This window comes from Amborella trichopoda, chromosome 12 (genome assembly GCF_054954075.1).
Source record: "Amborella trichopoda isolate Santa Cruz 75 chromosome 12, AtrichopodaSantaCruz75HAP2 v2.0, whole genome shotgun sequence".
Lineage (NCBI taxonomy): Eukaryota > Viridiplantae > Streptophyta > Magnoliopsida > Amborellales > Amborellaceae > Amborella > Amborella trichopoda.
Genome location: NC_142347.1, coordinates 15046582 through 15072644, shown reverse-complemented (window position 1 = coordinate 15072644; position 26063 = coordinate 15046582). Strand labels below are relative to the sequence as shown.

The window sequence follows — 26063 nt, the reverse complement described above, 5'->3', positions numbered from 1 at the left end:
ATGATGAGGAACAAAATATTAGATTTGATGTGGACCTAAGCTCTTTGTTCTTATGATCTGCATTTTTATGTATTTGATATTGTTTTGTGATGTGATGTGATGCGAGAGACATAGATATTTTGAGATGGGTAGACACTGTTTGTTCTTTTGGGTCTGTTTTTTTAATAAAGCTGATGGTATTCTTGATGTGATGAGAGACAAAATTAATGGCTTCGAGATAGGTCTTCAATGCTGATTCTTTGGTTTGCGTTCATGAATTATATGATATTTATGGAATGTATTTTTATTTTTTGTGGCTTTTTTTATTTTCTTTTTAAGTTGTATCACTTGATCCTGCCTTGAAATTTGTAATAAAGTTGCATAGGTCTAAGCAATGGTTTAAAAACCGGATCGGTGATTCGGATCGGGCTTTTCAAAAATAGATCCGGATCGGCGAATCGGCGATCCGGATCGGCGAATCGGCGATCCGGATCGGAATCGGGTGAATCGGTCAGAATAAAGCTTCAAAAAAATCCGAAAAAATTATTAAAATTCATTATAAATATTGTTTTTTAGAAATTCAATAAAAAATGAGGGTACTCCATTAAGAATTTTCATGTTTTTGAATGAATATGCGAATATTGATATGTTCTTCTCCTGCATGAACCGCCATTCAATATTTAATTTACATCACACAAAAGGATAAACATAGAATTATCATGGAATAAGTATATCAACATACATGGACTACAATAAAGCATAAAATTAGTAACATACGATCTAAATTAAGATGTACAAAGTTTAAATTAACCTGACAGTTCAAAAAGAAAAATAATCACCATATGTGGTGATAATATGTTGCGGTAGTTCATGTAGTCATATTCGTTGTTATTTGTTATTGCAAAAGGACAATAATATTTTCGTACATATCAATTACAAGCATTTAGAATAATACAAAATGCAAGCTCCAAACATGGCTACAACTCAATTATCAAGAACATACATTTTTTGCATTAAAAAATTAATAATAAAAACAATTCTTCAAAGAGCCGGCTAACATCAGTCATTCCAACTAAAAAATCCATGAACAACAGATAAAAAAAATACAGTTTTGTATTGAAAATATAATAACATGCATTTTTTTGCATAAATAATCCATCAACATACAATTTTTTCAACAAAAACTTTAACAATAAAAATTTAAAATATGGTTTAATACCTCATGATAATTAAAACCTTGTCACGATTTTCACATCTTTTTGGAAAATCATCATTTTTCAAAAAATTCGATCATGGAAAAAAAAAAAAAAAAATTACAGCAAACTCAAACAATAAAAATTAAAAATTGAGTTTAAATGTTTAATACATCATGATAATCAAAACTTTATCACGATTTTCACATCTTTTCGAAAAATCATCATTTTTCAAAAAATTCGATCATGGATAAAAAGAAATAAAAAAAAAAAAGTACGGCAAATTTTCAAAAAATTCGATCATGGATTAAAAAAAAAAATTAACAAATTTTCAAAAAGTTCGATCATCGATTAAAAAAAAAAAATCATAAATTTTCTAAAAAATCGACAATGGATTACAAAAAATTCGATCATGGATTACAAAAAATTCGATCATGGATTACAAAAAATTCGATCATGGATTACAAAAAATTCGATCATGGATTACAAAAAATTCGATCATGGATTACAAAAAAAAAAAAAAAAACATAAAAAAGCAAAAAATTCGATCGTGGATTACAAGAATAGAAAAAAACAATTCGATCATGGATTACAAAAAATTCAATCATGGGTTACAAAAAAAAAAAAAAAACAAAAAATTCGATCATGGATTACAAGTAAAAAAAACAAACATTTCGATCATGGATTACAAAAAAGTCGATCATGGATTACAAAAAATTCTATCATGGATTACAAAAAATTCGATCATGGATTACATAAAATTCGATCATGGATTACAAAAAAAAAAAAAAACAAAAAATTCGATCGTGGATTACAAAAAAAGAAAAAAACATTTACATCATGGATAACAAAAAGTTCAATCATAGATTACAAAAAACTCTATCATGAGTTACATAAAAAACAAAAAACAAAAAATTCGATCATGGATTACAAAAAAAAACAAACATTTCGATCATGGATTACAAAACATTCGATCATGGATTACATAAAATTCTATCATGGGTTACAAAAATAAAAAATAAAAAATAAAATTCGATCATGGATTACAAGAAAGAAAAACAAACATTTTGATCATGGATTACAAAAAATTCGATCATGGATTACAAAAAATTCTATCATGGGCTACAAAAAAAAAAAAAAAAAAATTGTTCTTCACAAAGTCGTTTTACATAAGCGATTTTAACTCAAAAATTCACCTCTAAGTGAATAAATTACATCCAATTGAGTATATTTTCTGATAAACAACAATATAAGGAATTAAAAACCTAAATTTGTAACACATTATTTCTAATATATCATGAAAACAAAATCAAAAGGCGGAAAAAAAAAAAAAAAAAGCGGAATTTGGTTCCGCAGACATCTCACTGTTCATATCAAATTTCTTGCTGTAATTGACTAGATTACGTAAAATTGAAAATTTTAAATCATACTAGACACAATAAAGATTAAAAACCCTAATTATTGAACTCATTTTGTTCAAAATATGCCGTGAAATAAATCAAATGGCGGAAAAAAAAAAAAAACCCAAAGTTCTTACCTGTTTTTGTGAACCGAAGCCTTCAATTTCCAAAAAACTCTGTTTTTCTCAACGATTATCACAAATTAGTAACAAAAGGTTTTGATTCACAGCTTTAAGATCAAAATGCCTACAAATTTTGAAAGATTCATGCCCTATTTGGCATGAAATTTCAGAAAAGGCGGAAACCCTAAACCCCGAAATTTTCGTGATCCAAAAACAACCAATTTTTCCACCATTTAATTCTTGAAAAAGCTGAATAAAGCTGTTTAAAGCCTGCAACTCAGATCACATGCCAAAAAAAACAAAAAAAATGATAAAAAAATGACAAATTTGAAAGAATCCATGAAGAACACTGTGCAACCCGTGTTCTTCACGGACTCGCCGATTCCGCATAGTGAATCGGCGAGGCACTGTGCGGAATCGTCCGGTTCTCTCTAGAACCGGACGATTCCCGATTTTTGAAACGATCCGGTCCATTTTCGTGAAATCCGAGTTGAACCGGGCGAGTCCGGTTCTACTCGGCGATTTTTTAAACGCTGGGTCTAAGCATCATATTTTTTTATGCTTTTCCATCTTTTTCCGTGGAACTCCTCATTTGCTGCATGGTTTTGTTAATCTTTTTCTGATTTTTCTTTCAATCATTTTAACGTGATATTTTATTGCCCCAAAGTAACCGGTTAAAATAAAGTAAAATAAATTGGTATTTGTTTTTTTTTTTAATCAAGTAATAAACACCTTTTAAAAACTTGATTTTTTTAAAACAAAAATTTATCAGCAACTCTTATTTTTAGGTTTCATAGGACTCAAAGTTTGAAAATATACTTTTGAGGCTTATAAATTTTAAATTTTTATATCTTTTAACCTTTTAAAACAATCTTACTCACTTTAATATTAATTTTTTAACCAAAATAAATTTTAAAAAAATAATATTTTTAAACCATCATTTATATATCTTCACGTGTCACTCTCCAAAACTTTTCAATCCTTGTGAATCTCCGTAAACCCTTTTTATTTCTACCTACACACTCTCTCTCAACACAAACTGCTACCTAGACACTCTCTCTCAACACAAACTGCCGGATCGAAAGCTCGAGACGGATTTGCGCTCTCTAGAATAACTCCAACTGTTGGCCTATTCTCTATGTCTACAATTGCCCCAACTGCATGCAAATTTTCTCCCGTCTACAATTTCACCATCGACTGGCCCAGTTTCTCTCTACAGTACATCGACTGCTTGGCAATTGTCTCTCTCTGCAATTGAAGGCCCCTCTTCTCTCTCTGCAATTGTGCCAACAGCAAACCCATTTTCTCTCTGTGATCACACCAATTACCGGCCCAATTTCTCTCCGTGTGATTGCACCAACTGCTGGCCCCTTTCTCCCTCTGTAATTACACCAACTGCTGGCCCATTTGCCCCCTCCGCATATGAATAAGCAGCTACGCCATTTTCTCTCTCTTCAATGGCACCAACTGCTGGCCCATTTTCACCATCTGCAATTGAACAAGCAGCTGGGCCATTTTCTTTATCTGAATTTGCCAGCACATTTTGCCTCTTAGCAACATCACAAACTGCCGGTTCATTATGTTTCTATACAATGGGCCTCGATGGAGAAGCAAATATGAGATGAGCTTTCTGGTTGAAGTAAGTCAGCATCATCCCGTTGTACCTGCACATACTGCTTGTTGATTATGGTCAATTGATATCCGGACATGGTCATTGGTCACAAAATATAAGATCATCGCTAAATTACATCAATTATGGAACCCACATCAAGCTGCAGATAGTTAAAAAAAAAGGTACGCAAGGTAGAGAAAATCATCAAATATATCCCGGCTTGGACAGAGAGAGTCATAGAGGGAGACAAAAGTTTGGGATAGTGACCAGCGAAGAGAGAAAAATGATGGATTTAGAAAGAGTTATCATTGCATTATTTGTTTGAGTTAAAAAAATAAAATTAAGATGAGTAAAATTAATCTAAGCATTAGAAGATATAAAATCTAAGATTTTTATGTTCTAAGATATATTTTAAAACCTTAAATCTATAAAGATATGAAACTTAGAAATAAAAGGTACAGAGATATCTTCATTTTTTAAAAATATTAAAAAATACAAAATTTTTTTAAAAAATAAGGGCTTTGTTTTAATATGTTTTTGGATTTTTTTTTTTTATCATTCTTACGAAGATTGGAACGTGTTTATTTGCCATGAATACTTATTTTTACTTTTTTAGATTAATTCTAAAATATCACTTGACACAAATTAATTTTTCAAAATTCCATTTTTTCACTATTTTCAACTTTATTTGAATGTGCTTTATTTTTAACATTTTTTTTTAACACTTTGTGGACCTGTCGGGACCTGCCCGATTGGAACGGGTGAACTGGACGGTTTACCAGTTACTCAGATCTGGCCTTTGGTTAGTTTCTGAGTCCGATTCGATTTGTCGAACACTTACCAAAATACTACTAACCAAACCATGAAATGCACAAGACATTGAGTCACTGAGCACGAGAAAGTCTAGGACTTGAGAGAGACAGACAGTGAGAGAGAGATTACAAAACTCTCCAAAGAAAAAATTCATTATCAAAAAAAAGAAAAAAAGAAAAAAAGAAAAAAAGAAAAAAAGTGGGATCTAGCGGTGTTAATATCAACAATCATCTATAAAAGGTTTCTAAACGAGAGAATAAGGACACGTTTTCTTCAAAGTTCCCCATGTGAGAAAATTAGTCCCACACCAAAAACCTCGAAGAATAATATGGGGGCGAGAGAGAGCTCATAATCTCAGTCATATAACAAATCTAATAGCTATTATATAGATGATTATGATTCATCACACCTTATCACCTCAGAACCCTAACCCATTTCTAAATTTCCCTCAATTGAATTTGAATTTCAATAGAATTTGAAAACCCTAACGCCTTTCATTCTCATGGTCAATGATGAGATTGAAAAGGAGGAAGAGAAGCGCTAAGTGGGGCGTCCCACCTCTCTCTCTCCATTTAACTTTAATTTGCAAATCAAATCTCAAATATTCTTATCTTTCCTAATTTTCAACCCTCACATATATTGTCTGAGTTGGAGCATCGATTGTCATCCCAACTACATCCATCTTGCATATCATCAGCTTGAAACTATGCACGTGCTCAGGCATGTGGAAATCCAGCAACCAACTCATGACAAGAACCTCTCAATTTTGAGAAGGTGTGTCATATGCTTTCTTGAGCTTATCGATGATTCCATTTACGGTCCCGCACACTCTCTAACATAGGTCTCAATTATTGTGCCCAATAATATGTTCATAGCAGTGCGGTTCTTAGAGACCCAAGTGGCATAGGCATCCCTAGTGGCCTGAGCCGCATTCCCTTTGGGCTCAATCGGAGTAGCCTATGATATGATAGTCACACGACTTTCATGTAAGACATTTCCCACTTTTCTTTTCCATCAAAACTACATTATAAAAAACAAGCATATAACCGAGGTTCTTCAATGTAGGATTAAAAGACATTAAAGATGAAAGACGAAACAAGTAAGCTTGCTGTTATGGCTAATTCCAGCAACTTATGTTGGGTTGGGTTTCCCTCCATGGAGGATGGCCCACAGTTCATCCTTTTTTGAGTGAAGCCCATATGAAATAAGGGCATTTCAATCATTTTACCCCATTATCTATTAAATGAGGGTTTTCCTCATTCGATCTCTATAAGCGAGATTAAAAAAAGAGAGAAGAGTGTGTGCTGACTGCAGAAATAGAGAGGAGTGGAGAAAATTCTGGGTTTTAAGGCAATGTGCAATCATCATCAAGAGCTCGATCGGATGGTTATTCGTAGTCTGATTGAGCTGAAATTTTGAACGCAACACATGATTCTTCATTTTGAACGGTGTGATTGACGTTTGGCGTCCTCTAACTTAGTTCTGTAGAGCCGTCTTTGCTGCCTCTGTTTTGGTGATATCTCTTCAATTTTCTCTTTTTTTGGAGTTCATCTTGTTTATGATATTTGCCAAGAATATATTTTTATGATATTCGCCAAGAATATATTGTTCTTGATAATTGGTATTGTTGTATGCCTTTAGTTTTAACTAAAAAAGACTCTTGTATATTCCCATTATTTGGTGATAGTGGAAGCTTTGGGTGGACTACGGTCCCGTGGTTTTTACTCCTCACTTTGGGGGGATTTTTCACTTGAAAATTGGTGGTATCTATGTGTGTGTTTGTGGTGCATTTGGTTGTTGATTTGGAAGCTTGTTAATTGCCTTTATTGTGTTTGATATATTGCTCTCTACTTGATTACCTCCTATTAGGTTTACTCAAAAGGAGAAGAATTATTTTGTTCTGTTGAGCTTGTTGATCAGGTACTGCCCGGTTTGACTTTCTCCCCAATAGCGTACACTTTCATAACAATGGATCCCATGGAGAAATGCATGATGGTGCTCAATAAGATATGCTTCCCGTATACAATGGAAAACATGAAATAGGCTCAAAATTATGCTATCAAAGGGGCACAAAATAAAGGCTCTTTAAAAAAGGATGGTCTTATGGAGGATAACGTTGGTAACAACCATGTGGAATGCTTAGAAACAAAGAACTTTGAGAATTTTCGAAAATAAATTGATGCCAATTTCACAATATTATTATACAATTTATTATAGACTGTGGAATGGCTACTGACGATTTTAAAACAAGATTAATGATCCTATGAGACCCACTCATACCCATGTGCATAGGACCCCAAATGATTACCATTAAATTTGACACAGATCTCTAAATAAGTTATTACATGGGTGTGAGACTTGATTTTTTTTGACATCTGTGTCAAATTTAATGGTAATTTTTTGGGATTTTACATACATGAGTGTAGAAATGCCTCATAGGATTATTACTCTTAAAACAAATAATAATAATAATAATAATAATAATAATAAAGAGGGAGTGAGAGAGATTGTATTACAAGCCTATGGGTAAGAGAAAAAGAAAGCCCGAGAGAGAGGTGACATCATTTGCAAAAACAAAAATGCATTTGGTTTATAGAAGATGCGGCTTCCAAAGCTGCCACTTTGGGAATTTGCGCTATAAATCAAAGATAGACAATGCAGCTTTTATAACTTAGTCGTGGAAAAATCAAGTATGCCTTAAGCGTTGTGCCCGTCAAGAGAGAGAAAATCTTTTGGAATCCCATTAGGGATGAGAGGAAGAGAGAGATCAGAGTGGAAAAACTCAGGCAAGCTAATTCGGATTCGCCACAGAAACTTGGACTCGCCACCCAGGCGAGCCGAGCCACTAGGGAGGTCTGATTTGGGGATCTTTAAAAAAAATATAAAAATCCAAATATGATAAATTTATTTGCAATATAATTTTGATATTTTCAATCATTTTGGCAAAGATTAGAAAGTTTTTTCACCATAACTACTTATTTTTGTATTTTTTTTTTCTTTTTGGATATTTCTAAAGGATGTGGTTTGTATAAAGTTGATGCTCTAAAAAATCAAAGTAAGGCGCACCATCAAATAGTGCCGAAAGATGTCATTCCCGAATTGGAAATCTTTGCGATGTCTTTAAAGTTCATTTTTATATTTAATTATAAATTTAAATCTTCAAATTAGTGTAGATCGAGCAGATTTATGAACACTTGAAAGTCTTGAAAATTGACGGTCCAAAAAATGCATTATAAGATGTACTATTTTCAAGACTTGAAATCTATTTTTCTCATTTCCATACATCTTGAAGTCAAGATGATCGATTCGTGGATTTTTAAGCATCGAAACAACCTCTTCTATTGAATTTTTGATGTGTGCCTTAATTTGATTATTTTAGGGTCTCACCCTTATATAAACTTTTTTCATTTCTAAAATACCCCCATCACAAATTGCTTTTTTTTTAAATCTATTTTTATCTACTTTTTTTAACCTTTTAGATGTGTTTTCATTACTTTTACTTTAAAAATGTTTACATGTGTTTTTGTTTAATTTTACTTTAAAAATATTTTTTTTTTTTGTGTTTTAAATTTTTTAACACTTTTTTGCTCGGCCGGACTCATCCTGACTCAGATCGAGTTACTCGGCGACGTGGTTTGCCACAGTGAGGTAGATAAGCCCCAAGCTTTCGTAAGAAATAGAAGCTCGTATCGAATAAGGAGAGGGCTTGTATTAAAACGTGCATGTTATAGCTTTTTCTTGGAGCATACTGTGCATTTACTCTATTAGGCAAAATACGTATTTGGAAGATTGTTTTGTATTTGAAAATCTAAGATTCATCTATAACGAGATGATTATTTTCATAGAAGAAAAATAAATAAATTTGAAGTTCTTGAACATTCATTTTCTCAAAAAATTGGATGGTTCGAGTCCAATCTTGAGAATAATTTTTTTTAGGCACATAGAGAGTCAATTTCTTTTTTTTTCTTTTTCTTTGTTTTTGTTTTTTATTCTTTGATGTTAGAGATCACAGCTCCAAATTTTTGAATCTAAAAGATATTCCAATTGTAAGTTTTGCCCAAGGAAATAGATATATAATATACTCCCCAGAAGTAAGAAATCTTTTAGCTATTACAAGGTGATTTTAATCACGACTTTCTTCCCTTTTCTAAAGAAGAATAATATAAGGAAAAAGTTTATATAGAGCTGAGGCTCTGAACCATCAAATTAGAGCCAACATTAAAAATTTCACTAAATGAGGTTGTTTTGAAATCTTCAAATTGATCATCTCGATATCAAGATGCATGGATATGAGAAAAAAAAAAAAAAAGATTTTAAGTTTTGGAAATAGTGTACCTTGTAAAACATTTTTGGACCGTCAAATTTTTCAAGTTTTCATAGATTTGCTAAATCTAGACTATTTTTTAAACTTGAAATTTTATAACCTGAGATGAAAATATATTTTAAGGCTATCACAAAGATTTCAAGTATTAAAACCTCATTTCTCGATACTATTTGAAGGTGTGTTTTACTTTGATTGTTTTGAGCCTCGGCTCTAAACAAACCGGAAGCCTTTCCTCGATTGAACCTAAGGTAGCAACAAGCACAGTCCCACTCGATCACGAAGGATTTTGAAATGCTGCGACCCACTTTCAAATTTCCCAAAGGAAATTGAGTCATCCCTTTGAAATCTATTTTAGCGATGGATTTGGGATTTAAAAATTTAGGTGATCAGAATCTCCACCATGGTGAATATGAATATAAAAAATAAAATAATTTTTAAAAATAAAAATGATATTGTTTAATATATTTTTAAGACCCTCCATTTTTTTGTCAATTTCCGTATGTGCATCTTGTCACCCATGAATACTTTTTCATTTATTCAATTACAACATTTTGGATTTACTTTCACAATACCCATAAAATACACATGACTATGGGTTGGAATAGTTCAAAAAAAACAAAATGTTAAATTGTTGAAAAAGTGAATTGTATTTTGATAAAATCTCTATTTTTTCTTGGGCAAGTGGCACAACTGAGAGAGAATAAAAAGGGGAAAGGTTTTTGAGGGTGGCGGAGGAATCCCAAAATATAAGCATGAAGATAAGAAAAATAGTGTGATTGCTAGAGATAGGAAATCTTGAATTATTCCGATAACTGGAATACACCGTAACATCTCAGTAGTATGGTTTGGTTCATACCTAGAATAAACTGTAACTTCTTAGTGGTAAAACTGTAACTTCTTAGTGGTATGGTTTGCCTCACTTCCTAGTAGTGTTTTAAAATCCTATAATTCTCTATCCTCATCCTCATCACCGACTTTGATGGGAAATCATCCGCGATTGAAACAATTTCTAGATGGTATGGGTTCCAAACCAAAAGCAACCCCTCCTTTCACCGCATCCCCTCTTATATTATGTAGAAAAGTTTATCTAATATATATTTTTAGGTTCCCCTAAACCACTATTTCACAAAAGCTTTATTTATTTTAGCATTTTTTAGAATTATTGATTCAATCTAACAATCCGACACTGATATGTGGGGGGAATGATCACCCTACCGATATTGCTTCCTAGATAGAGAGAGAAAACCCAAATCAAATCCATGAAATTTTCCTTTGTAGCCTTAACCTTCCACGCCTTATTCTTGACTGTAACCCCATTCTGGATTGAATATTAATAAAATTTTCACAAGTTGCTATTATCTAGTAGCAGTGATTGTAAATCTAGTTAAAATTGAAATTTAAATGGATGGTTAAAATCTGATCGTTCAAAAACTCAAAATCTGAAATCATATGTTAATTCTCATGCGATTCCCAAAATCTCATAGACAAAAAAACCCTGTCAAACAGTGTCAGACAAGCTAGCTGGCCCAAACCGGTCCTGGCTTGGTTACCTAGAGTTTGCCAAGCCCGGTTTTGGTGGTCATTATATATTTTCTATTAATTTGATAAAAGATTGGAAAATAATTTGGTTATTTATTTATATATTTTTTTATTTTTTAAATTATTTTTAAAATACCCCTGGTCATAAATAAAAAGTTCAAAGTCTAATTTTCTACTACTTTTTTAACCTTAGCCGGATGTATCTTTTTTTAATTTTACTTTAGACATATTTTTCATGTTTTTTAAATTTTGTTTATATTTTAAACACTTTTTGACCTAGTGAGTACCTGTCAAACTCGAGCCACTTACCCGGACCTGAGCCATGACAGGGTCCGTGGCTGGATTGAGCAATCCTACACTACTCAAATATCCCCTTCGCATGACCGAGTAACTGTGATGATGTGGTCGGGCCAACGAATTTTATCTTTTGGGGCCATTGGCGTTCACCGTTAATTCAACGGGCAGCTGACACCTTCCTTCCTCATAAATAGGGAAAATTACGGAAAACCCTCAAGACAATTTACATAATCTAATTTTTCTCTCACTTCTCCCCCAAAACAAACCTTTTAAGGAAATACCCTTGAGGAAAAAAGTTTATTTGTTTTTATACGAAAATGTATTTTTTATACACAAAATTGAGTTTGATCAGCTTTGATGTTGACTTTAGACCAAGTAGCAAATGGACCGCACTATCCCAATGTCGGACCGCACATTAAATAGCACTTTACATAATACCGAAGTCCGTCCGCCCGACCGCATTTACCGCCTGACCATACTTACAAAGGGCCAGAGCTTCTATTTTGGTGGTATAGAGGAGAAAGAGGCATGACTAAAGTAATAGTAAGGGAGGATAATTTCGGTGCCTTTTACTTAGTGCCCGAATATTGAAATCCAGTAACATCTACGGTTAGACCGTCTTTTGCAATTGTCAGATCCCATTTTATACAATGTCGGAGCTTACTGCCGGACCGCATTTTACTCAGTTATGGGACTGCATTTTACATAATACCGAAGTCCTATTGTGTGACCGTGTGTAAGCGGGACCGCATTTTACATAATATCAAAGTTTTAGTGCAGAGTGCGTAGAGCTCCTATTTTGGTGGGATAGTGGAGAAAGAGGTATGAGTAAGATAAAAATAAGAGAGGATAGTTTAGGTAGATAGTGGAGAAAGTGGCATGGATAAGGTAAAAGTGAGAGATTATAGTTTAGGTATTTTTTAATTTTTTGATTAGAGGTATTTAGATAGGAATTGTATTTTGAGAGGATAATTTAGATATATTTTTCATTTTTTCTTTTGGACGTAATAATTGTATTTTAAGAAAAAAAAAGTGAGAGAAAGAGTTGGATGGGCCGTAAGTTATAGAAAGTCTTACATTGGTTGTTTTTTTTAATTTTCCGTAAAAAATATTTTTGCCGAGAGAGAGAGAGAAAGCAAAGCAGAGATTGAGCCACACATGGATCAAAGTAAGTAAATTGTTGCGAGTGTGTAGAGATAGAAAAGCCTGATCACCTGCCCCTAGCTGCACTTGCCTCATCTGCTAGAGATAGAAAGATAAAATCAAGATCAAATCCATGGCAGTTTTTCTGAACTTCTGTGATGAAGACACAGGAAAGAGCTTCGTAGCTCATCTCAACAATGCTCTCACTGAATCCGGCATATCCACCTTCTTCTTCTCGCAACGGGGACAAGGAGAAGAAGAAATGGAGAGAGCGATTAGAGAGTGTGAGGTGTTTATAGCCGTCTTTTCTACCAACTACGCTTCCTCTTCCTTGTGCCTGAACCAGCTTTCTTATTTAATGAGTTTGCCAGCAACGAGTATGAAGTCGATTTTACCTGTGTTTTATGATGTGGAGCCTTTTCATGTCCGCCGGCAAGAGGGACCTTTCAAGGGAGCTTTGGAGTTTCATAAAAAGAAGAATGGGTCTGATGAGGAGATAATCCTCAACTGGAGAAATGCTTTCCAACAAGTAGCGGATCTTTTCTGTTGGGATATGCAGAATCACAGGTATGAGTAGTCTTAAATTTCTTGTAATGAGAATTTCTCTTTCTCTCTCTAGATTTCTTGTAATAAGAATCTCTCTCAATACTAATTGATACACAAAGTCCTGTAAGCCCCTCTCCCCTTTCCTCCTTTGAAAGTAGGAACCCCTGTTTATAGCATTTCTGTCATATCTCTCTCTTCTCAATTATCTTGGATTTCTTGAAAAAAAGGAGGAGAGCACTTCTCTATCTCTCTTTAGAGTTTGTGAGGAGAAGCTCCATGGAAAATAAGATAGAACCACTAGGATTACTATCATCACTTCCTGGAGTGACATATCTGTAACTGTTTTCTGCTCCAGCTATGCTTCCTTTTCCTTCCCCCTTGATCAGCTTTCTTATTTTCTGAATTTGCCACCAAAGTGGGGGAGGAGGTCCATTTTTCCTGTTTTTTTTTATGTGGAGCCTTCGCGATTCTGCCGGCAACAGCGGCCTTTCAGTGGAGCTTTTGAGTTTCATAAAAAGAAAACTGAGATTGGTGAGGAGACAGTGCAGAACTGGAGAAATGCTTTGAAAGAGGTCGGTGGTCTTTGTGGTTGGGATATGAAGAATTGCAGGTATAACTTTATTAACCAATTATCTTAGATTTCTTGAAAACATAAAAGTAATCTAAGTAGTCTAAAATGGGAGAACCATTTCTATTTTCTCGCACTGTGAGTTCAGTTACCACTTATTTGGTTTTTAATTTCACATGGAAATACTCGATGGGACTAAGCCTTCTTAAATTCTTGTTTGATCATTTCTTTATAGATCTATGAAGTGGAATACTATTCGTAGTTTTGATTATTTTTATAAATACATGAAATGGGGTCTGTCATATTATTAGACTTGATGAGCATGAATATTTCGTTGTTGTTAAATATATCCCATAGCACAGCCATGTGTTTGGCATCATGTTTGCTGTGTCACTTATATTTCACTCATTTACCTTAAAAAAAAGCTGTCCAACTTTTCTTTAATTGACTAACAGGGAAGGATTTTCTATAGGAATGAAGCCAATTTGGTGCAGGAACTTGTTGAACATGCTTCAGCCAAGTTAGAGAACACAACATCATGGCATGTTGCCGATCACCCCATTGGTTTAGATTCTCGGGTCGATGATGTGATGACACTTTTAGATGTTGATGCTGCTGATGTTCGGATGATTGGGATCCATGGCATGGGTGGTATTGGCAAGACCACTCTTGCTAAGGCAGTCTTTAATAAAATATATGCCAGTTTTGATGCCAAATGTTTCCTCTCAGATATTAGAGAAGTTTCAAGAACATGTGGTGGACTTGTCACCTTACAAAAACATCTTCTTAAGGAATTGTTCAGTGACGAAGGTCGAAATATATATGATGTTGATAGAGGTATCAATGTTATCAAAAAGAGGATTGGCTCTAAGAAAGTTCTTGTTGTATTTGATGACATTGATGATGAAATTCAACTTGAAAAATTGGCTGGCAACCATCATTGGTATTGTCAAGGAAGTAGGATCATCATCACTACTAGAGATGAGCATGTGTTGAATGTGCATAAAAGAGTGGAGAATAATCATATCTACAAGCTCGAGGGATTGGCTGACACACAATCTCTTGAACTCTTTAGTTGGTGTGCATTCCAGAGAAATCAACCCATGCAAGAATATGTGCAACTCTCTAGGGATGTGGTATCCACTGCTGGAGGGCTTCCCCTGGCTCTTGAAGTTCTGGGATATTATTTATGTGACAAAACCATTGAAGAGTGGAAAGATGCAATAACAAAGCTGAAAAGAATACCTGAAGATAAAGTGTTGCTAAAGCTGAAAATAAGTTTTGATGACTTGAGCGAAGAAACGAAACAAATATTTCTTGACATTGCATGCTTCTTCATTGGACAAGACAAAGATTATACAATTTATATATGGAAAGGTTCTGGTTTCCCTGCTTTAAATTCCATAAGGAAATTATTGCAACGGGCACTCATAAAGATTACTAATGAGAATTGTTTGTGGATGCATGACCAACTTCGTGATGTGGGGAGACGGATTGTTGAACTAGAAAACTTGGGTGATCCTGGGAGGTGCAGTAGGTTGTGGTCTAGAGAAGACGTCATTGACGTGTTGAAGAATCACAAGGTGAGAAATTCCTGGACTAGCTCATTTTTCAAAAAACTTTAATGGATTATTAGATTAGTATTCATTTAACTCTATTTCGACAAATGTTGACGCACATACATCAATTTTTCGGCATCTTGTTACTTGACTGACATTTATTTTTACTGTCGATTAGGGAACTCGTGAGGTTCGAGGCCTAATGCTTAAGGGGAATGAACGGGAGGAGAACTGGGAAACTGAAGCATTTAAACCAATGACCAATCTGAAGCTACTCAACATCAGTGATGTGTCTCTTAAAGGAAGCTTCAAATCCCTTTCATCAGAATTAGTGTGGCTAAAATGGCTGCGATGTCCTTTAAAGTACGTCCCAGATGACTTTAGTTATGAAAAGCTAGCTGTCCTTGACTTGTCAGACAGTGAAGCTGTCTGGAACTTGTTAAACAACAACATCAAGCAGGTGTGGAACTTAACTCATATTTAACATTGTCTCGTGCCAGTTCTTTTTTTCCTTTTTGTTTCCATATTTGAAAGCTATCATGGCTGTTTCCTGCTTTACGGACAAATTTTTTTGGACAGATTTTCCCCAAGTTGAAGGTTCTTATTCTTAGAGGTTGTCATAACTTGGAGAGAATTCCCAACTGTTCCCTATATCCAAACTTAGAGACGTTAAATCTCGAACAATGCTGCAACTTGGTCGAGATTCCTAACTCCATTGGCCTTCTAAGGAATCTAGTTTATTTGAATCTTTGTGAATGCTCCAGCCTCAAGGAAGTGCCTGATTCCCTAGGCTCACTAGAGAACCTTAAGGAGTTGGATGTGGGTCAGTGCGAGGAACTCAGTAGATTCCCAACATCAATAGGAAGGATGAGGTCACTGCGTTATCTGTACATGAAAAATACTGCTCTTGCTACATTGCCTGATGATTTTGGACGTCTTTCCAAGTTGGAAGAGTTAACCATGAATTGGTGCAAACAGTTGAAAGAGCTCCCAGAAAGCTTTGGAAATCTAACAAGTTTAAGGGCACTCAATATAAGCAACAGTACAAGTTTGACAAGGCTTCCATCTACTTTCTCAAGTCTTTGCTCCTTGGAGAAATTGAATGCAGAAGATTGTAACCTACAGGGGATGATTCCTGATGACTTTGAAAAGCTATCCTCATTGAGAATCTTGAATCTCACCAGGAACAAGGTCCAAGGCTTGCCCAGTAGCATGAGGTGCCTTTCTCACCTAGAAGAGTTGTATATAAATGGTTGCGAGCAGCTAGTAGCTATCCCTGAGCTCCCCACCAGTTTGAAACATTTGGATGCTTCCGGATGCAAAAGTTTGCAAATGATAACCAAGCTATCTCACCTTTATCACCTAGAAACACTATGTATATATGATTGTGAGCAGCTAGTAGCTATTCCTGAGCTCCCCCATAGTTTGAAAGAATTCAAAGCTAGGGGATGCAGTAGTTTGCAAACCATGCCCAAGCTATTTCACCTTTCTAAACTTAAAGAATTGGATGTTAATGACTGTAAAAAACTATCTGCTATTGAGGATATTCCCACCAATTTGGAACTTTTATTTGCTTCCAACTGCATATCATTGCAGATTATACCCAATCTCTTTCATCTTTCTCAACTTAAACATTTGGATCTCACAAACTGTGAGAAAGTGATTGAGATACAGGGTCTCAACGGTTTAAAATCTTTGAGAGAATTGTTCTTGAGTGGGTGCAGTCCTCACACTTTGAGGGGTCAAAGTCTGGCGAAGGTAAGTTGCTTCTTTTGCAAGAAAACTCTCATTGTTTGGTTATTGAGTTGCCTTTATAACTTTGACTGCTAATTGCTTTTTTTTCAGTTCAATCTGATATATATCATATACATTTTTGTAGGAAACATTTACGAGTCTAGATAAATTAAGTATTCCGGGAAGCAAGGTGCCAGATTGGTTCATGTTTCAGACTCCCTCGTTCACAGTGCCGAGACTTTCAGATGTGGGCCTCCATATAAGAGAAGTACTACTGTGCTTTTCTTATTCTACCTATGACACTAGTCCTGGCTCACCCAGATCTATGGTATCAATCAAGAGGGAAGACAGGGGCATTAGGATAGAGGAACAAGTTGATATTCAATATTTTCCATTGTCCCACCAAAATCAAGTCTTTTTTCGCCGTTTGCGACATGGCCATATGCCTAGACTTTGGTTCAAGTGGTTCAAAGATGAGAATCAAATTGAACTCTTAACTAAGTTCATGGTATGCCTGAAGGGTGCGATGCATCTGGTGTACAAACCCGCAGATACCGATGAATCCATTCAAGAAAGACTGGCTAATTTCTTCAACCCATTGCTTAGTGAATGACAGTTTACAGCCTCATCATCTCATAAGGTACCAACAATTTCCGGTTTTGGATTGCTAAATGATGCTTCCTTTTTGTATGACAAATATGTTCAGAAAGGACTTACAACACCAGTTGCTTTTATATTTCAATGATTTATTCAGTGACTTCTAATGAAAATTTCATGTTTTTGGCTCATCTCTCTGTTTCTTTTGATTCCCTAATGCCAACAATGATCAAAAGCATTCTAAAAAATTATATTGAAGCTTGAGCAGCACAACTTTATTTATATTTGAACTCAAAATTGCCCAACATTTATAGTATTCTAGAGCTCTTATAGGACTCACTCTCTCTCTCTCTCTCTCTCTCTCTCTCTCTCTCCATGTCTGTATGGGGGACATGCTACGTGTTACAAGTCTGTCGCATGACATAATATAGAAAGAATTATATATATATATATATATATATATATATATATATATATATATATATATATGGTAAAAGTCTTCCCAACGCCTATAGGTGAAAATGAACAGTGATTTTGTCTACCCTCATCACCGTCCAAAGTTCATCTCATAGTCACGATTGTCCGGTAGTGTTTCATTTTTCATGTTTTTTTAGAAATCAGAATGATCTGAAATTTGGAGCGTGTGTACATCTTAGTGAGGCTCACCTAATAAAAATAAAAATAAAATAATTCGTAAAATAAAATTGATCAAAATACCCCCAAAACTTTTTGGGGGTATTTTGTTCATTTTTTTTCATGTAAAATATTTTTTTGATATATTTCGTAGATTCGCCTGTTTTTGATGAACACACGTTCCAAATTTCAGGTCATTCTGATTTGCAGAAAAAATATGAAAAATAAACACTATCGGACAATCGTGACCATGTGATGAACTTTGCATGGTGATGAGGGTAGGCAAAATCACTGTTCATTTTCGCCTATAGGTGTTTTGTAGTATCTTCCTATATATATATATATATGTATATATATATATATGTATATATATATATATGATTTCCAAGCATACTGTCATTCTTTTGGGTATGGTAAAAGATGATGAATTTGCCACATGTGCAGGAGGATGGGAGCTGACACTTTTCTTAATGCTTTTGTTATTTCCTTGTTTGGATGTGTTAATGTGATTGAGCAATTTTGGTTAAAGCAAATCCCAATCAGCTAGAAAGGATCATCTATTTGCATGTTGTAGAATAATGGTTCCACTACCCTTTCATACTCAAAAGTACCACCTTCTTTGAGCACTTGATACACCGACAAAGCAAAAGCAGCAAGGGAATCTCCCCCACCCCTTATCTCTCTCTCTCTCTCTCTCTCTCTCTCTATATATATATATATATATATATATATATATATATATATATATATATATATATATATGGGAAATACTGACGTAAGCCCACTAGCCTACAGCTACATACAGGCCCAACGGCCCATATTCAATTTGGGTTGATCCAATGATCACGATTGTATTTTGTATTTGAATTTTAATTTTTTTTTTATATAAATCCAAATCACTTGAAATTTTGGGCCAGCATTTCCCACTAGTCTACAGCTACATATAAGCCCAACAGCCTAGATTCAATCTGGGTTGATTTGACGGACACGACCTCATTTCGTATTTGAATTTTAATTTTTTTCTACAAATCCAAATCTCGTGAAATTTTAAGCATCTATTCTTCTCATCATGGCGCACCAAAAAAAATATTAAAAAAATAATTCGCAAGACATAAATTGACCAAAATACTCCTAAACTATTTTGTCAATTTATTTTTCACAAAATATTTTTTTGATATTTTTATTGGAATCTAATATTTTTAAAGAACACACGTCCAAAATTTCAAGTAATTTATATTTATATAAAAAAATTAAAATTCAAATATGAAATGCAATCGTGATTATTGGATTGGCCCAGATTGAATCTGGACCGTTGGGCTCATATGTAGCTGTAAGCCCACTGGCCTATACTAGCATTTCCCATATATATATATATATATATATATATATATATATATATAGAGAGAGAGAGAGAGAGAGAGAGAGAGAGAGAGAGAGAGGCGCGTCCTTATGGACCGGAGGTAATGTCATGAATAACTGCCATTTTTTTGTATGGTGTTAAATTTTTTCGAAAGTATTAGTTACTTTAAAGTTCTTCGTGTAGATTACAAGATGGTGCAAGCAATGTGAGAAGAGGTGACTATTCAAAGGCTCATGACCCTACAACCAATGAACTTATGGGCAGATATTGGCACGAAATGTTTCCAATATGATGGGGTCCTTCATATTAAGGTCTCTGTTTCTTCCAAATCTGATTATGGAGCTTCATCTTGATGGAATGTCTATTTCTGTTAATGAATTATGTTATTTTCAATTTGTGGATTCTTAGAACTGTGTCAGTTTCAACAACTTTGTTTGCTCCTGTTTATCTTTTGTTTCTCCACAGGAAGCTTTGAGGAAAGCTGAAGTTACAGGCAATAATGATTGCCCCATGAAAATTAAGCTGGCCACTCCTCCCCTTCATCGTCTTACTATACAGACTTTGGACAATGTATGTATGGGTGTTCTCGTGATATTAGAACAGGGTGAGAATTATAATATACACTTTAAGCATGACTTGCCTATAGTTGAACTGACTATTTTGTAGGTCTGATTGTGGCTATAGTCAAGCGGAATATTGAATTTTATGGCAGTTACTGCTTTGTGTCTATAGGGATCTATTTTAGAGTCTGGTATATAACTGGTTTGTGCTGCTTTTGGTTTTTGTTATAAAGATTTGTGACTTTAGAGGAAAATTAATTATTGTGTCAATGTGTTATTGCATAGAAAACAAAGAAGGCATTAGCTGACCCACCAAAAATCAAATTTTTGTTATTCGTTTTCATTATGACCATTTGTTTGATTTTATATGGTTGAAAGATGGCGATTAATTTATGCTTGTAGATGGTTTCTACAGGATGCTGAAGGGAGGAAGGATCCATCTGGTATACAAACCGGATTCCATTGAAGAAAGGCTGGCTGCTTCAAGTCAGACTTTGCAGCCTCCCTGATCTCATAAGGTAACAAAATTTTCAATTTCTGCTACAATGCTGTTTTTTGGGTAGCTGTTGTGTCATGGTTTTTATATAACAAATATACTCAGAAATAACTTCAGCATCAACTGCCTTTTTCTCAATGATTTGAAATGAAAATAATTATTTTATTCTTCCTCATTTCTTTTATTCTTTTGATTCCCAAGTGCGTCATGTGAACAAGGACTTGCTAAAGAAAATTATATTGAATCTTGAGCAGCACAGCCTGATTTATATTTGATCTAAATAGTGCCCAACAGTGGTTCGCTCGGGGACTTGGCTTATGACCGAGGTGGGACGAGTTCCACCCACCTTAATCACCCACCCTAATTAAGGAGGAAACAAATTAAAAAATATAAAAAATGGGTGAAAACACCACCATATTACTTTATAATTAGTTTTTTGGATGATTTTGATAGTTTATAAGGTGATTTGAGAACTTTCATATATATATATATATATATATATATATATATATATATATATATATATATATATATATATATATATATATATATATATATATATATATATATATATATTATTTTATTTTATTTTATTTTATTTTTAACTTTTCAGAAATACTCAAAGATTTAAATAAAAATTTCAATAATCCATGTCTTTTGATCTTTTTTACTACTTCTTTCATGTTTTTCCTTATTTTTGACTTATTCTAATTTTATGTACATTTTTTCTAGCCTTTTTTTTGGGCTTGTGTGCAAGGATTTACTTGTCTCGACCAAGGGCCAAGTACCTTGGCCAAGGCGATTCTCGGAACACAAGTGCCCAACTTTAATAGTATTCTAGAACTCTTAGTGAACTCTTAGTGAACACTCTACGCCCCCACCTCTCCCTCATGTGTGTGCCTGGGGGTAGGCCAGGTGTTACAGGTCTTTATCCCACATTTGAGTTCTTTCTACATACTTTGGGTTATGGAAAAAGATAATGAATTTGCGACATGCAGGAGGATGTAAGCTGTGGCTTGTCTTGATACTTTTAGTTATTTCCTTGTCAGGATGGGGGTAATGTGATTAACAAATTCATGAATAATTTTGGATCCCAACTTGAAAGGATCATCTTCTTCTATTGTTATGTGTTCTTTTATCATAAACGGACTCTCAACATCTTACCTTGTTGCAGAAAATGGTTCCACTACACTTTCATAAACAAGGAAGCTACCACCTGCATTGAACGCCTGTGCCTGATACTCTATTTGTCTATAGAGTGAGAATCATTTGCTTCTTATTGGGGGAGACTTCGTCGTTCGCTTCACATTGGCTGTTTTCTTCTTTTGTACCAAAATGGTCCCCAACTTAAAACTTGTATCTAATAGCCTAGATCCATTTTTCAGGCATGTCCTTGCTGTTAGTTTACTACTTTTAATTGAAGACTTTGTGCTTTGTAGCATGTGCATTTTTCTTCATCATTTTCTGCGACATCTATGATATGATCTCCCATTCATGGTTAATCCAATAATTCAAGAATTGCCTGATTGGGGCTTTTTGGTCTACCTGAGAATTGATGGTGACGGCCAGTTTAGTTGCCGGATAAAGGCATGAATCAGGAGTATCAGTGCAGAGAGAGAGAGTTCCTGTATATGACAAGCATATGGGTGGGGAGTTCCTATCGTATGACAAAGGGGTTCATACAACGCAACAGCATGACGCCTCCTCCAATCGAACCCTTATCAGGCTTATCGACCTCACCCTTCACCTTCCATGGCCCCATCCTCCAGGTTACCTACAATCTATTAACGTCCCTTACTAGGCATAAGAACTCTCTCCTTTCCTTTCTTAAAAAAAAAAACTCTCCTTCCCCTTTCTAGGGCACATTCATTATTAAGTACCAATCTGTTTTTATTGGTATTCATGAATAAAGGAAAGTAGAACTTTTCTTCAGACCCAACCTACATTAAAAAAAGTGAAATGGACATAAACCGTCAATTGGAGTAGGGTTGGTACAATGCCTGGCAGGGCCTGGATAAACCTGACCTAGCCCAAACCCCTAAGCAATTTATAATTTTGAAACTTAGTTGGATCTAAATTCATCAAATTAATTTAGAATTAATTATTTTGATCTTAAATGATTTTTAGATTTATAAAATAAAATTTTAGAAGTCTCTAGATATTTTACTGTTACAAAATAGATTTATAAATAGAGATAAATTGAATTTTCAATATTTTAAATATTAAAAAGGAAAATAATATATTTACCATTTTTTTAAAAATCATTTTTATAAATTTTATAAATCATAATTTATATGGGGACCCACTATAATTTACACATGTGGTTAGTGCATGGGGCCATGAGAGGCATGCCCCACTTAGTGCACTCTTCCTTATTTTGTAGCCACCAAATTAAGCCACTTAATCAGTTGAGTGAAAATAAGAAAGTTTTGAAAATTAAGATGAATGATTTTCAAAATAAAGAGCATGTATAAGAGATTTATGAAAGAGATAGAAAAGTATAATATATTTTTCATATCAATTTTATTTGATGGGATTAGGTTAATGAAGTTGAACGATAAGGCTCTAACACATTTCTTTTAATCATGATGGTTGATTTAAGGATTGTATGGTTAAGATCTCTCACCCCAAAGGTCTTCTATGATCAATGATCTAGATCTATTCTCCATAAAAATGATTAACCTTAAAAAATCCTAAACTTAGGTACAGTCTATAAATAGGCCCTATGGGGTTCCTATTCTCTAGACCTTGAGCTCTCTCTCTCCCTCACAAGGTAGCACACCACCTTCTCTCTCTCTCTTTTGATCCCCTATTTCTCTCTCTCTCTCTCTCTCTCTCTCTTTTGATCCCCTATTTCTCTAGCGTCTCTAAAATATAGTTATCTATCAAGCGTAGGTACTGAGACCTCGCTATTGTACTAGGTATTGAGACCTAACTTACCATACTCCGATTGAGACCTAGCCCATGGTTCTACTATTGCTCTCTTATTTGAAAGGGTTGACAGTTTGAGGTTTCCCATACTTTAAAGATCTGAGAAAGACGTTGATCTCATTCACCATTGGAAGAGGAGACTTGGAGTGGGGTGTGCAAAGTCCAGTTGATGTAATTTTCTTGTAATTTGTTTTCTATTTATGTAGCTATGTGTTTCATGCTCCAAAAGATTAAGTTTATGCCATTTTGTTGTGTAATAAAGAATGGTTAAAATGACAGCAAATGAGAGTCATTGGGATTCTTTATGTTTTTATTGTTTCTCATAATGCATTTGGACAACTGTAAGTAATATGGGTGGTGAAAACAAAGAAAAAACGGAAACATTTTAATCGATATACACTTGCCCAGGTTATATAGTCTTACTTTCAACCCACTCTCTTATTAGTTGGTTTCTTATTGTGCTTCGTGAGAAGAATTTGAGAGAGAGAGAGAGAGAGATGAACTTTTTGAAAAAGTAGTTGTACCCTACACTAACATTGTGGTGGTTTTTTCATTTTATGTATAATAGTGATACAATAGTGTAATTGACACTTTCCTATCTTGTTGAATATAATATACACATTCCTATATGATATAATTGACACTTTCCTATCTTGTTAAATATAATATACACATTCCTATCTTGTTACATTCTCTCAAAAGGAAAGAGTAATATTTCAATTGTTTCCATTCCAAAACTAGGATTATTGAATTTTGTTTTTATTAATCCTCCTCAAACTCTGCTGGGGAGGCATTTGAATTCGAGTTTGAAGCAAAGATCTTGAAACCATCTTGGGGCAATGAAGAGATTCAATGACTTAATTAAGCAAGGAAACAAACTAAGTAGCAAGTAATCCAAGACTAACATTTTTCAATGTGTTTTGCCGTAGCATGAAAAATACGATTAACTGTCATGTGGAGAGCACTCATATTGTCACAAAAAAGTGTTGGTGGCCGAGAAAGTGGCACCCTAATGTTCGAAGAATAAAAGAAAATCATGTCAATTCTGCAACAGTGGATGCCATAGATCGGTATTCAGCTTCAACACTTAAACGAGCCACAAGTGACTGTTTCTTAGTACTCCAAGATATGCAGTTGGAAACAAGATAGGTGCAGAAACCAGTGGTTGAACATCGAGTGTTTGGAGACTCAGCCTAGTCGGCATTGGAGAAGGCATATAACTCAAAGGAATTAACAGGTAAGATTTTTATAACATAAGACTGTGTATCATTGCGATACTAAAGAATTCGCTCAACTACTTAAAAATGTGCAATTGTAGGGCATAAATAAATTGACATACTGTATTAGCACTATAGGAAAGGGCAGTCTGTGTTATGGTGATGTATTGGAGTGCACTAACAATGCTTTCATAAAGAGATGGATCAAGAACAAATAAGAATTCCCTTGAACATTATTCTTCATTACCATTGGTGTTGAAATAGGTTTGGCACCTAGTATCTGGACGTGGGCAAGAAGATCTCAAGCACATTTGCTTTATGACAAAAGGATTTCACCAAAAAAATAAGATACCTCTATGCTAATAAAACAGTAAAGAGGTTCAAGATTTTTCGTTGCAAATTCTTTTCTAAGTTGAGAAATAAATCATTCCAGGAGATTTGAATTATCTCTTGTACCAATAATATCATCAGCATAGAGGAGAAGGACAATGATGGCTTGAGTGAGTAGTGCGACAAACAAATAGAGATGAATAAGCTACATTGTAATAAAACCCTAATGATAATAAATACGCACTAAATCAATCAAACTAGGCCCGAGGTGCTTGCTTAAGATCATATAGCCCTTTTTAATTTGTAGATATGATTTGGATATTCTGAGCTAATAAAACCAGGAGGTTGTTCCACAATTACAGGTTCCTTAAGAAAGCCATGCAAAAAAGCATTTTTCACATCAAGCTGTTTGATAGGCTAGTGATGAACAATAGTTATGGTGAGCACAATTCGAATACTAGCAGGATTAATAACAAGACTAAATGTTTCAGATAAATCAACTCCAACAACCTAATTAATCATTTAGCAATTAATCTGGCTTTAAGTCTCTTTCGACTACCATCAAATTTTAGTTTACTCTTATAGACTCAATGACAACCAACATTCATACCTGGAAGACAAGAAAATAACTCCCAAGTTGAATTAACATGTACAGCTTCAATTTCCTCTTTCATTGCATGATGCTAGTCCGGATAACCCAAGGCAGACTTGATGGTCTAGGTTCTAATGGATAGTTTCAAAAGTTTTAAAAGGACATTTTCAAAAGTTTTAAAAGCAGAGTTTCAAAAGTAAGAGCATTTGAGACTGCTGCCATGGATGGTAGAATTTGAGGTTTTCGAGTACCATCTTGAGTTCTTGTGACCATGTGATAACAAGAGCGCTCAGGGGCTCGTGAAAAATTAGATTGGTTAGTTTTTTGCATGACATCATTTTATGTGCTACATCATCTTAGACATCTTGTATTGATGTCATAGTGGTGGCATCTTCCTTTATAAGACCGACCATTATTGAAAGGCAAATCAAGTAGAGGAGAAAACACATCTTGTCATCCCTTATGGGCGGTCTATGTAGAGGTAATGGATCAGAAAAATAAATTTGTATGTCATATTC

General features: G+C 34.5%; 1 protein-coding gene across 9 annotated transcripts; it reads left to right on the top strand.

The window, feature by feature from the left end:
* Positions 1–12323: 12323 nt before the first annotated feature.
* LOC18424646 (disease resistance protein Roq1) lies at positions 12324–24854 on the top strand. Of its 9 annotated transcripts, none has more exons than XR_002279262.2 (10): positions 12324–12989; positions 13324–13578; positions 14009–15119; positions 15274–15555; positions 15675–16853; positions 16975–17469; positions 19603–19730; positions 19885–20023; positions 20395–20497; positions 21650–22017. XR_002279262.2 is itself a non-coding variant. In XM_088854257.1 (7 exons), exons 1-6 carry the CDS (start codon positions 12556–12558, stop codon positions 17440–17442), a joined length of 3729 nt encoding a protein of 1242 aa, XP_088710383.1. In that variant the 5' UTR covers positions 12327–12555; the 3' UTR covers positions 17443–17469; positions 18634–18827. The 9 variants fall into 9 exon arrangements, 3 of the variants coding, with proteins under 3 accessions (XP_088710383.1, XP_088710382.1, XP_088710384.1); XR_016046237.1 differs by lacking the exon at positions 21650–22017 and adding an exon at positions 24336–24854 and having other exon boundaries at positions 12327–12989; XR_016046236.1 differs by lacking the exon at positions 21650–22017 and adding an exon at positions 24336–24443 and having other exon boundaries at positions 12327–12989; positions 19885–19989.
* Positions 24855–26063: the final 1209 nt, after the last annotated feature.